The 15,750-nt window shown below is 40.4% G+C and overlaps 1 protein-coding gene across 1 annotated transcript in view; it reads left to right on the top strand.

Moving 5' to 3' along the window:
• GNAI3 (G protein subunit alpha i3) overlaps window positions 1-15,682 on the top strand; it is a 65,661-nt gene extending 49,979 nt beyond the window's left edge. Inside the window, exons 7-9 of the mRNA XM_073542456.1 lie at window positions 8,039-8,192; window positions 8,301-8,504; window positions 14,679-15,682. Coding sequence (XP_073398557.1) covers window positions 8,039-8,192; window positions 8,301-8,491 — 345 coding nt within the window. The 3' untranslated portion in view covers window positions 8,492-8,504; window positions 14,679-15,682. The remainder of the gene's footprint in view (window positions 1-8,038; window positions 8,193-8,300; window positions 8,505-14,678) is intronic.
• The last annotated feature ends 68 nt before the right edge of the window (window positions 15,683-15,750 follow it).

Below are 15,750 nucleotides of genomic sequence, written 5' to 3'. Positions count from 1 at the left end.
CTTGGTAGTAAAGGGGTTAAAGTTGAAAAATATCAGAATTTGCATAGCGTGTGTTCAGTAAAAGTGTGGTCTGTGAGAAATTGGCAGCATTAGGACTGATGTTGTTCAATTGCGCTGTTCTGATGAGCGGGTTTTTCAACAGTCCAGTCAGTGGCACTAGGGTTACGGCAATTAATCAGACGCCGGCAGATGTATGAATGCAACAGTGCAGATACATTTCTGTGAAGAAGGGGAAAAGGCAGGGCATTTATTGGCTATGATCGCAAGGGCTCAAATAGAGACATCCTTTATAGGTCAAGGAAGGTGCAATGGTTAATCAGCCTGATCAAATTCTCTGAATATATTTGAAATTTGATCAGGACGGAACCAAATACAGTTTAGCAGGACAAATCCCGCCTTATCTGGTGGGGAGATTGATCTTCCAGCTATCTTTGAGGCAGATCAAAAATACCTGAATGCAATTAGAGGAGTTGCAAATGGCCACAGCATCAATAGCCAATAATAAATCACCGGGGTTGGATGGGTTTCCTGTGGGAATATACAAGAAATTCAGGGATATATTACTACCTCAATTGTTGGCACGTTCCAGGAGGCAACTAAGGAAGGCAATCTGCCCCTATCAATCAGAGAAGCGGTCATTGTCGTTATACCCAAACCGGGCAAGGATCCATTGCTTCCCGATTCCTATAGGCCTATAGCCTTACTTCCTACGGCTGATAAAATTATAGAAAAGTTCTGGCCTCCAGGTTAAATAACATAACATCTAATGTCATACATAGTGATCAGGCTTTATGCCCGCTAGGTCTATAGCCATTAATATCCATAATTATTTCTTCATCTCCAGTAACCGGTGGATAATGCAGCAGATAGGGTCGTATGCTTGCTTGATGCTGCTAAAGCATTTGACTCTGTTGAATGGGAATATTTATGGGTAGTTTGGGAGAAATTTGGTATGGGTGCTGAATATATTTCATGGTTAAATTATTACACGACTGGCCATTGGCATGATTAAGGGTGCATGGGCATCTTAACTTCAGTCTTTGAATTGGGGAGTGGTACAAGACAGCGTTGTCCTCTGTCCCCCTGCTGTTCGCATTAGCCATTGATCCACTAGCTGTGATTATTAGGAAACACCCTGGAGTAGTGGAATATCGCAGAGGGAATATGGAGGAGAAAATTGCGCTTTATGCTGATGATGCCTTTTTATTTTTGGCCGAAGCCAACATTACCTTGTAGCTATGGAGACAATTGAGAAGTTTGGGAAGTATTCGAGTTTGATTAATTGGACTAAATCAGTATTGCTTCCACTGGGTAACAAGAACATTAATGCACCTCACTATGCTGATTCAAGATTACAAGTGGTCACTGAATTTAAATATTTAGGTATGAGGCCATGTACCCACATATGCAGAAAATTCCTGACTGAAAACCGGACTCCTTCCCAGAAAACGCCCGTTTTTTCCGCGTGGTTTTTTTTTTTTTTATGCATTTTTTTTTTCCGGAGCGTCCCCAATCTCATAGAAAATAGTTAATTTCCACGAAATTAATGAGCATGCTGCGCTTTTCATCGCGATGCGGTTTTTTTTTTTGCGGAAAAAAGCGCATCAATATGCACAAAAAAGCAGAATTCATTAAAATGAATGGGATGCTTCTTGTAAGCGTTTTTTAAGCGTTTTTGCCGGTAAAAATGCTTAAACGTGAAAAAAACGCTTACGTGTGCACATACCCTGAATGTAACATCTAAAATTACTGATTATGAGTAACTTAACCTTAACCCAATATTGGCGAGATTTAAATGCAAACTGGACACGTGGTCTAAACTACCACTGTCAGTTGTGGGTCGCATCAACTTGGTCAAGATGATCTGGATGCCACAATTGCTATATGTATTACATAATGCTCCAAATTGGCTGCCCCAGAAATATTTCTTTAAAATTAGCGGGATGTTCAGATCCTTAATCTAGGGAAGACCATCTCCAAGAATTAAACTGGAAACACTGCAAAGAGATAAAAAAATGGGTGGCCTTGCAGTCCCAAATCCATGGGTTTATTATATGGCAGCATAGCTCCAGCACATTCATGGGTGGGATCACGAGGGAGTCCAACATCTACTACTCCAATCAGATTTTAAATCATTCAGACTCTATGAAGCATTAGAGGCTCACACATTTAAGATACCCTCTTGTAGAAACCCGACTACGCTGTTAATACACAAACTTTGGGGGATAGTGAAGAAACTACAAGGTGTACAAGGAATTTCACAGTTCACATTATTGTGGGAAACGCCGTGGCTCCCTAATCTGTATACTTTGGAATGGTTTAAAAACACTGGAGTCTAAAAGGAGAAGAAAGATTTACACATGTTTTGGAGAGAGATGCACTCAAGGAGTTCTCACAAATGTAGAATGAATATGGACTGCCCAACACGGAATGTTATAAGTATCTTCAGTTACGACATGCATATCAGGCAGAGGGTCCCGTCCGAAATAACGGAGTGACCAAAAATGATATAATACAGAGAATAGCCAGCTCACATAACTCTGGAGGACTAATCTCATCACTTTATAGGTATCTGATGGATATTGTATTAATATAAAACATCCCATATGGTCAAAAGAAAAATGGGAGGGCATGATAGGCCTTATTGAAGAGGTGCTGTGGTCTGAAATACCAGAAAGAGTTCCACAATTATCTTTGAGTGAATCCTATAGATTTTCCCACTTACAGGTACTACACCAGTCATTTAGAACACCCCTATTTCTCCACGATATAGGGCTTCGACCAGACCCCCTTTGTGCTAGATGTAAAACATCCCCGGCTAACATGCTTTATATGATGTGAACATGCTCCACTTTGAAGGGATGTACTAGCGATCATTAATAGAACTTACTCAGTTGATACAGATCCCTCACCATTAGTATGTATACTGGGATATATAGAAGATCTGAGCACTGACAAACATGGCAAAATAGCAGTGGAACTCATGTTATACATGGCCAAGAAAGTGATAGCCCAGCAGGCGCCCACGGTAACAGAATTTATAAATAAGATTAATTTGCTATTAAATCTGGAACAAAGCATATATTTGAAAGGGAAGGCCATCTCCAAATTCCAGGAAATATGGGCTCCATGGATTGATGGCTCCTGACTAGCATCTAGAGAACTGCAAAGATTTCGACTAGGTCTGTTTTTGATTTATGTATACTGTAGATTCAATTTAAATACATGATAGATTCTAAAATTCCATATTGGGCAGCTTTAGTCACGTATATAAATGTGCCAAACTAAGATCTGGGTTCCCCATTAATATTGTTATGATAGTGGTTATTCATATTACAAGACTTCTAATCTGCTGTGGACAGAACTGTGAAATATTTATCTTTAAGATTTTATGTTTAAAAGGGTGACATGTTATGGGGGGGATAGAAGAGGGACTGGGTCTCTTTTATGGTTGAGATGTTGTTTTGTACTGTTGTGTTCTAAAAATAATTTTAATAATAAAAAACATTTGATTTAAATAAGAATGCAACAGTGATACAGACCACTTCTTGCTTGGAGTTTGACAGTTCTTACACCGCCATCATTTGCGTGCGTTTTTGCACTTTATATTTTTGGGGAGAGTTTTGAGTCCAAAATGTGGATATGCTTTTGGTGGGCGAGGTGCCGTTTCGCTTTTCCAGAACCTTTGTGCTGCCAGTAACATGGAAGCCCCCTATATTGATAGATGACGACCTGAGTTGGGACTTACCGTACTTTTTTATTTATTTTTTTTTTGTAGATTGAGTTGAAAACTTTATTGGGAACATTTAGGATCACATTTATCTGGTGTTCTATGCTGAGCATTTACTTTGGGGTTTCCATCTAAATCTCTTGATTGACTTAGCAGATGAAACCCCTGAGGGATCCATTTACTATAATGAGGCAGCAGAGTTAAGGCCCTTTTACATTTAGCGATGCACCAGCGATCCGACCAGCGATAAGACCCGGTCGGGATCGCTGGTGCATCGCTAAATAGTCGCTAGTGAGCTTTCACACAGAAAGATCTCACAGCGATGCAGCAGCGACGCAGCGCACGATATTCACCTTTCACACTCAGCGATCCTGACGTCCTCCCGCCCGCCTCCACGCGTCGCTCGTCTCACACAGCAGGAAGCGCCCGACGAGAAATGGAGCCGCCTGATCTCGCGCGATCACCGATGGACAGCGGGGGGAGCTGGTCGGAGGTAAGTATCACACATAGCGATATCGCTATGTGTAAAACCCCCTATACTCTGGACTTTGTCTGACCTCTGTTCAGCGTAGTCATACTATTCAGAAGTGCACAAAATTGTGGTCAACAGTGCTTTTATGCACGCCTTAATTAACGGACACCGCCGGATCACAGGTCCTATGGCGTCCACAGTTCGTCAATCTGCCTCATTGTAGGGAATCTTCCGTTTCGTCTGAATCATGAATTTCAGAGATTTACATGGAAATCCCATTGTAATGGCTCAGTGTAGAGCACAGGATACATGTGAGCTGATCCTTACTGCGATCTTTGGGAGGCAGAATGAACAAATCAACAACAGATGAAGAGTTAGTTTTATTTATTTTTTTATGCTGTTCCTCGTGCGGTATAAGTGATTAGGCGACTTTATTCTTTGGGTCGGTGCGATTACAGTGATACCAGGTTTATACTGGGTTATTATGTTTGGCTGCTGTCACACACTAAAAGATTCTTTTTATTGCAAAAACTAGTTTTTGCATCGCCATATTTAGACAGCTATAATTTTTCCATATTTTGACCGACAGTCATGTGATGCTTCTTTTTTGCGTAATGTGTTTTTTTATTTATTGGTACTGTTTTCCGGCACGTGAGATTTTGTGCTCACTTTCAATTCTGATATTTGGGAGGTAGAATGAACAAAAGCCAGCAATTCAGGATTTATTTAACTTTTTTTTATATATACCAATCCGCTTGTGGTAAAATTGATAAGGCAACTTTATTCTTCAGGTCAGTATGATTACAGCGATAACACATTTTATATCTTTTTTTTTTTTTTTTTTTTGCGCTTTTACACAATAAAAACTACTTTATAGAAGAAAAATATTATTTTTGCAACGCTTTAATCTGAGAGCTAGAATGTTATTTTTCTGCTGACAGAGCTTTCTGGCAGCTTGTTTTTTGCGGGACAAGATGTTTTCAGCCGTGCCACTTTTTTTTTTATTTACATTTGTCTTTTTTGTTTGCGTTTTATTGCACTTTTTGTTCGGTGGTATGATGGTAAAACCTAGTTTGTTTTTTTTGCCTCGTTTTTCATTTATCTTTTTTACGGTGTTCACTGAAGGAGCTAACTAATGACACCGTTTCATATGTCTGGTCATTCCAGAAGCCTTGATATGTGTACCTTATTATTTTTTTACATAAATGTACAAATTGGATTAGTATTTTTAATTTTTTTTTTTTGTTCTTTATTTGGCGCTTTTTTAACCCCTTAGAGACAGAGCCAATTGTGTACTTAATGACCAAGCCAATTTTTCCCATAGATAGGCCAACAATAAAAATAAAAAAAAAGTAGTGGCAAACCCCCTTTAAGTATGAGCTAGTCTATTACTGTGCTGCGCTTGACTGTAAAATGTGTGTAAGGGCGCAGTCAGGCAGCCGTATTACTCGTGTCATGGCAGTCCTTGGATTGGCCGTAGGGAAATATACATGTTTTCACAATTGGATCACAACAGCCAGTCTGAGGATTGTGATGCGATCCTAACGTGAGTAATGCGGCCATCTGACTGCACCCTTAATGCTGTTAACGAGTACATAAAGCAAGATGGCTGCCTCCATAATTATGTACTGAAAACAAAACATATCAGAAACTAAAACCTGTTAAGAAAAAAATTTACTTTAGCATTACTTGATTTTAATTTTTAAAAAATAGTATAATTGATGCATTTCCTAAAAAAAAAAAAAAAAAAAAAAAAAAAAAAAAATTGCATTTTTAAAACTCCCCTTTTGATAAATACATGTTCAGTTATTCTTGCTTCACCTACTTGCCCACCACAAAATGTTTTAGACCATCGGGGGACCCGCAGCTGACTATAAGGATGTGTTGGCACTTCAACAGAATCGGCAACTGTGGTGAGCCGCTGTCAGAGACTACAAAAAAGCAGACAAAGAATGAAAAAAACAAATGAAAGAAAAAAGCCTCGCCCCTGACCGAACCACTATTTAGCTGAAAAAATATCCTATATATAGATGGCAGTTGTAAATAATTGTAACCAAAAGGGAAAAATAGTTGAAAATATATGAATATAAATTATATCAATATAAAAATGAAATGAAAATTAGGCTCGTGTATCACAAAAAAGGGGCAAAAATGATCTGAATGCCTAAGTGAGAAAAAAAACTGGAGCTCCTAAAACAAGTATTAAAAAAAGTACTTGTTTATGCATAAGCAAACACGTCCGAGTCAATAACAACTTGCACAAGATCACAAGAATGTGGGTCCTGTGTAACCCTTTGGAATGGCATGATGGCGGCCAAGCATGCAACTGCTGCTCCCTTCCAAGTCTGCGGGACTGATGAAGAGGAGTACGTACAGGTGTCAGATTCATTGTGCCATAGATTTGGCATGCTACAACAGGGATTTGAGACTTTCGTTCTCATCCACTGCATGGGTGATTGTGACCACCCTCTCCCTATAGGGATACATTCCAGTTAACATATAGCATTAGACCATTTTAATCCCAGTCTTTGTGTGTTTCTTATTTGCTCCTTATTTTCTTCAGTGTTTCTTTTTGGCAATTTTTTTTTGTTCTTTAGCTGTGAAACATTAGATTTAGGGTCCCTTCAAAGAAGAACAACTTGTTGCAGCCAATAGGCTCTCGTGAGCTGGGCAATTTCTGCACTAAGTACTTTCATTTTTACTATATTCTATTTAGTGTCTGCATATACAGTGGGGGAAAATGAGTATTTGATACACTGTAAGTGGGAAAACTTGCAAAGTATGGTGAGGTCTGTAATGTTTATCGCAGGTACACTTCAACTTTGAGAGAAGGAATCTAAAAATAAGACAGAAAATTCTGTGGTACCAGTTACACATGAATTGGCCAATTTATGCCCTAAGCATTCTCAAAATTTCATATTTCTAGTCCAGTAATGCAATTCAATTTTCATGTTTGCATGCTATAGCGCTGCAGAGTGCTGCCTTGTTTTTTTGACAGCTGTGTGACAGTCACAATACATGTGCTGTGACTGTCACACAGCTGCAACACATGCAGCGCTGAACAGCTGATTATCAGGAGCGTTCCAGGTTACCGAAGCAGCTATTAGGATAAGCTCTTATCCGAAGCTATTCGATCATCCCTACTCATTACCTGCATAAAAGACACCTGTCCATGTAATCAATCACACTCCAACCTCTCCACCATGGCCAAGACCAAAGAGCGGTCAAAGGACACCAGGGACAAAATTGTAAAAACTAATTGTGCCAACAGTTGTTGCCTTCTCCTCAGTCTATTGTCCTGTAGCACATACCAGCCTTGTGCGGGTCTATAATTTTGTCCCTGTTGCCCCTAGACAGCTCTTTGGTCTTGGCCATAGTGGAGAGGTTGGTGTGTGTGGACAGGTGTCTTTTATACAGGATACAGGTAATGAGTTCAAACAGGTGCAATTAACACAGGTAATGAGTGCAGAGACGGAGGGCTTCTTAAAGAAAAACAAACAGGTCTGTCAGAGAGAGACTTCTTGCTGGTTGGTAGGTGATCAAATACTTTTTTCATGCAATAAAATGAAATTTAATTATTTAAAAATGATACAATGTGATTTTCTCGTTTTCATTTTTAGATTCTGTCTCTCACAGTTGACGTGTATCTAGTATAAAAATGACAGTCCTCTCCGTTCTATGTAGGAGGGAAAACTTACAAAATGGGCAGTGTATCAAATACTTATTTTTCCCACTGTATGTTGCTACTTATAGATTAGTGTTGTATTCTTTTGTTTGTGATCAGTGCTAACTTTTTTTTTTCTTCAATTTAGTTTTTTTTATTCTCTCTTCAATAGAATCGAATGCACGAGAGCATGAAGCTGTTCGACAGTATTTGCAACAACAAATGGTTTATTGACACCAGCATAATCCTCTTCCTCAACAAGAAGGACTTGTTTGAAGAGAAGATCAGCAGGAGCCCACTTACAATCTGCTACCCCGAATACTCAGGTACATGCGGCATGTGGCCACGGCTGGAGCGCCACATCTTAGTGTGGATCAGCCGTTGGTTATTATACCACTGCATGCAATTCTCTCTGATTACTGTTCATTTTCCAGGCTCTAGTACATATGAAGAGGCAGCTGCCTATATTCAGTGCCAGTTTGAGGACCTCAACAGAAGAAAAGACACAAAAGAGATTTACACACACTTCACGTGTGCGACCGACACCAAGAATGTGCAGTTTGTGTTTGATGCAGTAACAGATGTTATCATAAAAAGCAACCTTGTGGAGTGTGGCCTTTACTAACCTGGAAGGACAAGTAAGTACCGTCTGCACAGTGACCATGCATTTGTGACCACAAAGCTGCTGCTTCATGCTGCAACACACCAAAATGTGTCTGACAAAGATCTAACCTGTGTGTATGTAATATACATTTATATATTTGTGCATGGTGATGTCTGATGGGTTTGGGCTACATATACCAAGTTTGTATGGGAACCTTAATCCCCTTACGAAATAAGGATGCATGCTTGGTTATTGGGAAGGTTGGAGTGACAGCTGCTATGCCCTGCGTCAGTGGTCATTTTCAGAATGGGTACTGTACTTTCTGTAAGGCTGTGTTCAGTTTTTGTTTTGTTTTTTGTTTTTTTTTGCTGCAAAAAATTTGTTTTATTTTCCCAGCGAAGATCTGAGATCTCGTGCACGTGACTTTTTTTTTTTTTTTTTCTTGCAGTTTTGCAGCAGTTTCAGATCTGCAGCATGTTTATTCTTTCAGCGTTTTGCAGCTTTTTTTCTCCTATTTTAATAGGAAAAAATGCTGTGAACACTGCACGTGTGCACATACCCAAATGCTTAGCTGATCACATTCATACTAATATTTCATAACTCCAAGGGCAAGAATCCATAGCTTACCCTCCTATTTGCCTGCTGGCATTGTTTGATTTGAGGGCAGCTGTTTGCTTTCCTTCTGCGGCCCGCTACTGCTCCTACAATTACTCATTGTTTGCTAATAGTAAATGCCCGATAGAGGAAAGCTACCACAGATTCACTAGAAATGGTAATCTAGATTAAATTATTGCTGCCTGTCTGCCCTATTGGGGGGTGATACCGCCATGATCTATCGGGAGCTTGGCAGTCTATACTGCTATTATAGTCCAATGGTGCTTTCTCTTCTCGGAATTTGTGACATCAGCCGTGCTTGTGTTAGATCCGTTGTTACAGTCCAGTAAATTGCGACCAATGACAGATGCAGTAGAGAGGGCTGATGTAGTAGAGCCCATCAGTCCCAGCTTGCGCCACCTGTTGCAGAGTCCTCAGTATAGGGGCAGGTCTTTGCACTGAGCAGCTATTTGCTGTAAAACCTGATGACTTTGCATGGGGCAGAGAGTAACCCACATTAAATGCAGGAATATTCCTGTTTACAGCTCCTTTAACAGGAATCTGTCAGCAGGATTTCACCTCCTAAACAAGTCCAGCAATACCTTTATCTAGGCAGTCCATTACCAAAATATCGGCAATTGGAGGGATACCCAAATGAGGCTGAAATGCATTGACTGCCTGGCTCCCTAAGTCTCTGCCCTCCCCAGATCTATTCGCCAGCCAGTCCGGTTTTACCCTGCTTAACGGCCATCCTCTACACTGTGTGACTTCAGGCAAAAGTGCTGTCAGTCAAGCAAAAGAAGGCAGCGCTGCTCAGGAAATAAAACCAGACTAACACAATCTTAAGAAGATCTTCCATATGTCCAGAGCACTTTAGCCTTAATTTGCATATTGGCTTAAACGCCAACATCTTGGGAATGGACTGGCTAGCTAAAGGTATTGCTGAACTTGAAAGACCTACAAACACATATAAATAGTTGGTGCCAAGGGGGTCATCTGGCTGACAAATCCCTTTAAATGCTGTGCCTGTCACTCAGCTTTTGCATTCAACCATGCATCACTTTTTGGGTAAGTGGCTTTGTTATCAACACTATAAGAATTCTGTCTGTTTTGGGCTACTAGTTGAGCCCTTACCTGCCCTAGCCAATTTTAAAGTTCCTGACCAGGTCACATTTTTTTTTTTCATATCTTCCATGTCACTTTATGTAGTAATAACTCTGGAATGCTGCTTCCAATACCATTGACTCGGAGTCTGTTCATATGTTTACTCCAGAAAACTAGTATAAAACACTGAAAAGTCACAAAATCCCACAGCTTTTGAAGCTAGCTCCAATCGGATTAACTTATTAAATGCTGCTGTCATGCAATTGTTGGGTGACAATCGGTTCACCAAAAATCGTTAGGGGGCACCACAGGGTAATAATAATGGGATCCACCCAAGGCCTATATGAGACACATGAATAAACACTAAAGAGAAAGATTATTGGCAAAACACACACAACAATAACAAACATTCAAAACATTAAAAAGTCACACGTGACAGACTAAGAACAGTAAAGCTCATAATAAAGCTAAAGCCCTAAACCTATAACGTGTAGACAATGATTATATCCCTATGCATGTTAATATAAACAGCACACCACCTGGTATAAATAAAGGGTTAGACAAAAGATGTAAATATAACACAGAAAATGACTAATGTCAAGTAGGCTGTATACAGATGTGACAACCCTAACAAGTGAAAATTTTCACTTAGACATACACACCAAAGCATTTAGAGAGCTCAACGAATTAATATGCAAAAGAATTGACAATAAAAAAAGGTTGCACCATATGCTTAGATGGAAAAACAAATAGTGCTGACCTTGATAAGGCAGAATGACCCAGAATGACACACAGGCCCAATAAGGAATCAAGAAAAAGGGTGAGCTGACCATGCTGAAAAAGATTACCAAGTGGCCTAGGGTAAATACCCATGTATATGTGCTGTCACGCAAAGGAGTAGTCTATAGGGTGCACATGGAGCCAGGTAAGAGCTGAGAAAGATGCCCGACACGTGTCGCCACTCTCGGTGGCTTCGTCAGGGGCAGTCGAGAGTGGCAACACGTGTTGGGCATCTTTGTCAGCCCTTACCTGGCTCCATGTGCGCCCTATAGGCTATTCCTTTGCTATTTATTATTGTGTTTGTTATTGTTGTGTGTGTTTTGTACGCAATAAAATAATTGTTTTTGATATATATTGATTGATTGTTTGGTGATCATATGGTGATTATATGGCCTATAATCTTTCTCTTTAGTTCTTATTCGGGTGACGATCAGTTGCCATGGCAGATGGAGGGTTGTCTGAGAGCCCCCATGTCTGCGCTGTGAGGTCTCCTATGAAGCCTGGCTTTTGGGAAATTGACGATCTCCTATGGCTTGTTTTCATTGGACATAATCAGTTTCACAATATACTTCAATACTGTTACATTACACATGTGATCAAATAATCACGGATTCAAGCCCCCTGAGAGGACATATTTAAATGATAAAAAGCATTAAAAAATATATTAAAACAAAATCTAAAAATATGAAAGCTTAAATTGCTCCCGCATTACTATGCACTTAAAAAGCAAAAATGTAAAAAGTAACACATAAGGTATTGCTGTGTGTAATTGCCCAAATAAATAAAATATCACAATATTTATCCCGTACGCTGACTGCCAAAATGGAACAATGAAATCCCATCCACCTCCCTCCCCCCCCCAAAAAAAATCTAAATATTTGTGCCCCAAAATAGTATAAATCAAACCAGTAGCTTGAGGCGCCATAAACAAGCTATACATGTCCATCGACAGAAAGATGAGGGTTTTTTTTCTGATATAAAAAAAACCTGAAATAAATTTCCTATTGCCGTAATCCTATTGCCAGGTCATATTTACTGTACAATGAATGCAGTAAAGGCCTAACCCAAAAGACAATGGCAAGGTGCTTAAATAGGCAAAATCCCACCAAAGTGATCCCATTTTGGAAACTACCCACCTCAAAGAATTACTTTTATTCTTTAGTCTGTAAGGCAATGTGCACATGTTGAGTATTTGCTGAGCTTTTTACCTCAGTATGTGTAAGCCAAAACCAGGAGTGGGTGATAAATGCAGAAGTGGTGACGTGTTTCTATTAGACTTTTTGAATGTTCCATTCCTGGTTTTGGTTGCTGACAGTGTCCTTTTTGATCTCCTCCTGCCACACAGTGATCTATGTGATCAGTGCTGAGCAGGAGATGTATCTACATCCAGGTTGCATGTCCTGAGCAGCCGAAGGACCTTTCTATTCATTTTATAAATCTCACAACCTGTAAGGAACTGCATAATGGGGAAATATAGTGTGCGTCTGTGTTACGCAGCAGAGCGAAGTGTGCCACTGCCCCATGTATCACCCTGACTGAGCCCCTCTCCCTCTGTATCAACCCTGCCTGCGCCTCTTCCCCTTGTATCACCCCTGCCTGCCCTCTTCCCCCTGTATCACCCCTGACTGTGCCCCCTCCCCCTGTATCACCCCTGACTGCGCCCCCTCCCCCTGCATCACCCCTGACTGCGCCCCCTCCCCCTGCATCACCCCTGACTGCGCCCCCTCCCCCTGCATCTTGACTAACAGATTTCTTCCCCCACTACTAAAAAAATGAGGCCCTTCAGAAAAAGTTATGGCCTTATAGGTGGCAGAGAGATTTCTGTAAAAAGTGTATGGGGGGAATGTGAGGGATAATTCTTTTTTGATATTACTGCAATATCATACAGAAGTGATTTAGGACCCCCACTAATTTAAGAGGGTGCATTCACATAATGTATTTGCTGCAGAATTTCTATAACGGAAATCCTACAGCAAATTAACAGCAGAAATATCCACACAGATATTGTACAGATATTGCCGCGTTTACTACTCTGTAATGGCGCACCTTTACCACTGACCTGATCCTTTGTATTTTTCACTTCACATCGGCATTCCCGTGTGAATTTTCTCAGAGTATAGATGTGAGGTCATAAAAATCCCATCCACTGCACTGGCTATAAAACATTGGCTTAGTGGTTAATAATCACCAGGAGACATTTTTCATTGAATTTGCACCAAAACGTCGGCGCCAACCCCTGCTATATCATTAAATCATCTACTACCTTATACTATGCCCTGATATTAGCGTGTTTTACTGCACAGTCGGTGGTATTGTATTTATTTCTATGTAGCTACATAGTGGGCCCCAAGAATGATTTTCTCTGGTGAGCACTAGGTCCTAGAGTCCGAATACCAGTGATCGCTGATGGGGGGTGATAGTGACCATTTCTACTTTACCGTATCTTTTGACAGGGTTACCATCTTCCCACATTTGCTAGAAAAACATCCTGATCACCACAGAGACTTGGTTGGTAATAGTTGTAATGCACTACACCCTCTAAGGAGAGGAGTAATTGGTGAAAAGAAAGATGATGGCAAATAAAAACCCCAAATATAGCAACCTTTACATATGTGTCCATCAGGAAAGACAAGCTTGTGTCCACCCCAGCAGTAGGCTGACAAGTCAGGACTGTGTCCTTGGTTTGTTTTACTGGATAGCGCTCTCATACAATGTCATGATGGTGCTTGCCTTCATTTTTGGATTCCATTACTGTTATATGTATACAGGACCCAGCAGTACACATGTAGTGGGAATTTAGCTTGGTTTCCATTAGGACAGGTGCAGACAGCCATAGAGCCTCTCATCAAAGCGAATTGGGCCAATTATGCAAATGACATTCTGATCGGAGTGTGAACACCGTGTGATCCGATTCTCTCGGATGTTGAGACTATGAAGAAAAAAATGTCCCCATTCTGTCAATTCACAGAAATTGGAGTGCAGTCCAATGTTTTCAAATCACTCATTGACTTGCATGGCCGAGTGCAATCCAAATATCGGCTTAAACTCTGGCATGCAGCGACCTTTTTTTTTTTTTGTTTTAACTTGGACAGCATCAGTCCAAGGAAATAATCAGACATGTGCTTGGTCCCATAGGCTAATATTGGTCTGGGTGCGATCTGTTTGCAGTGTCCATTGAGTGTGAGCTGTGTGTCTGATGGTTTTGCTGCACTTGACATTTTGGCTACTTGTAGACCATCCCTGTAGCTGTATTAGGCTTCCTCATGTAAGGCGGAATACTTAAGCTGACAGATCCAAACAGGATCTTTAGACTGTACGAGAGGTGCTTGTCAGATGCCTCAATGAGTATACTTGCCTAATTAGATGGGATAGCTATAAAGTAATCCCTCACATATTGGCTAAAAGCCTAGAAGGTTGTTTAGACACATGTTCACCAGAAGTCATCCTTTAATACGCTGGCTTATGGTAATAGAGCTTATTTGTAAAGACGCTAAATCCTTCCGAGACGTCATCTAGGGGTCTGTGCTATGCAGTGATGCATGTATGTATGTATATGTGTGTATGTATGTATATGTGTGTGTGTGTGTGTGTGTGTGTGTGTGTGTGTATGTGTGTATATATATATATATCTCTTGTCATCTAGGGGGTCTGTGTGATGCAAATATATATATATATATATATATTATAATATAACATTTTTTTCATCTTTTGTCTTCCATTTCTTTTTCAGATCACACTGTGGAAGCCTGATGGCTAATTCTGGGGCCCTGCTACATGAGGGGTGAGGTATCTCTCTATGCACAAACCAACCCTGTTCCTCTCCAGAGGCCCTATTTTGATCCCTTTGCATTTGCAGCCTCCACCCTGACGTGACGGTCTTTGGCCAGAACTGTGAGCTGCTCTGTGTTACCACTATGTCAATGTCTCAAGTATTTCATCCTTCTGAATGACCGGACTGTTACAGATCTACCCTATCTATACTAGGAATCTTCCCTTTTGGCTGCTGATTTAGTCAATCTGAAGAAACGCCACTTCTGCGATAGGAGTCTATGATTTCTAATGCATTCTAAGGTCTTTTTTTTTTGACGGTTTGACATTTGCCAATCCCAGTGTTGCATTTATCTGTCCATGAGATTTTTTTCAGTTTTTTTTTTTTTTTTTTTTTTTGCAGTGGGAGATTATTTGATGTGGCTAGAGGATGAGACTTATTCTTGCTCTCACCATGGATGGTTACACCATTATGCCTAATGAATTTTATACTTAAACCATTCCCAGCACCGAGTAGTGTCTTTTGCTTGGCATCTACTATATGTTCAATTCCATTATTTAAGCTACTCCTTTAGCCAATGAGCGCCTTCACCCAAATTCAAGTGTCCTTTCCATGACTTGTCTTATTTTCACATATGTAATGGTGCCGTTACTGCTGTCACAGGCTACAGCCACCTACCTGCCCGCCTGCTCCACATCTTCTTGGGACCTGTGGTTTCCTGCCCTGCCGCCTGCTCGGATGCATGCCTTTATATGTCTGGTGCCAAACACCAAGGTTCTAGGTTTAAAGTTTAGTTGCCGCTAACGGTTTCATGTCTGCCTGCAACAGATCAGTTACACACCTTAATGCTGTTAACCTTTTTACTGAAGTTTCTATTTTGCATTACTCGCAGACACTCCATTTCTCTGCACTTCGCACTCTTATTTTTATTTGTATACAGTATTAAAATGGTGAGACATGCAAAATTGTGCCGTGGTTTTTTCTTTTGTTTTTTTCTTTTTGTTTTTTTTATTGGTCTGCTCAAAACATGGCG

Source organism: Dendrobates tinctorius, unplaced genomic scaffold (assembly GCF_039654945.1).
Source record: "Dendrobates tinctorius isolate UK_male_01 unplaced genomic scaffold, ASM3965494v1 ptg000127l, whole genome shotgun sequence".
Classification (NCBI taxonomy): domain Eukaryota; kingdom Metazoa; phylum Chordata; class Amphibia; order Anura; family Dendrobatidae; genus Dendrobates; species Dendrobates tinctorius.
The sequence above is the reverse complement of the archived record's forward strand: the minus strand, read 5'-3'. Positions and strand labels throughout refer to the sequence as shown.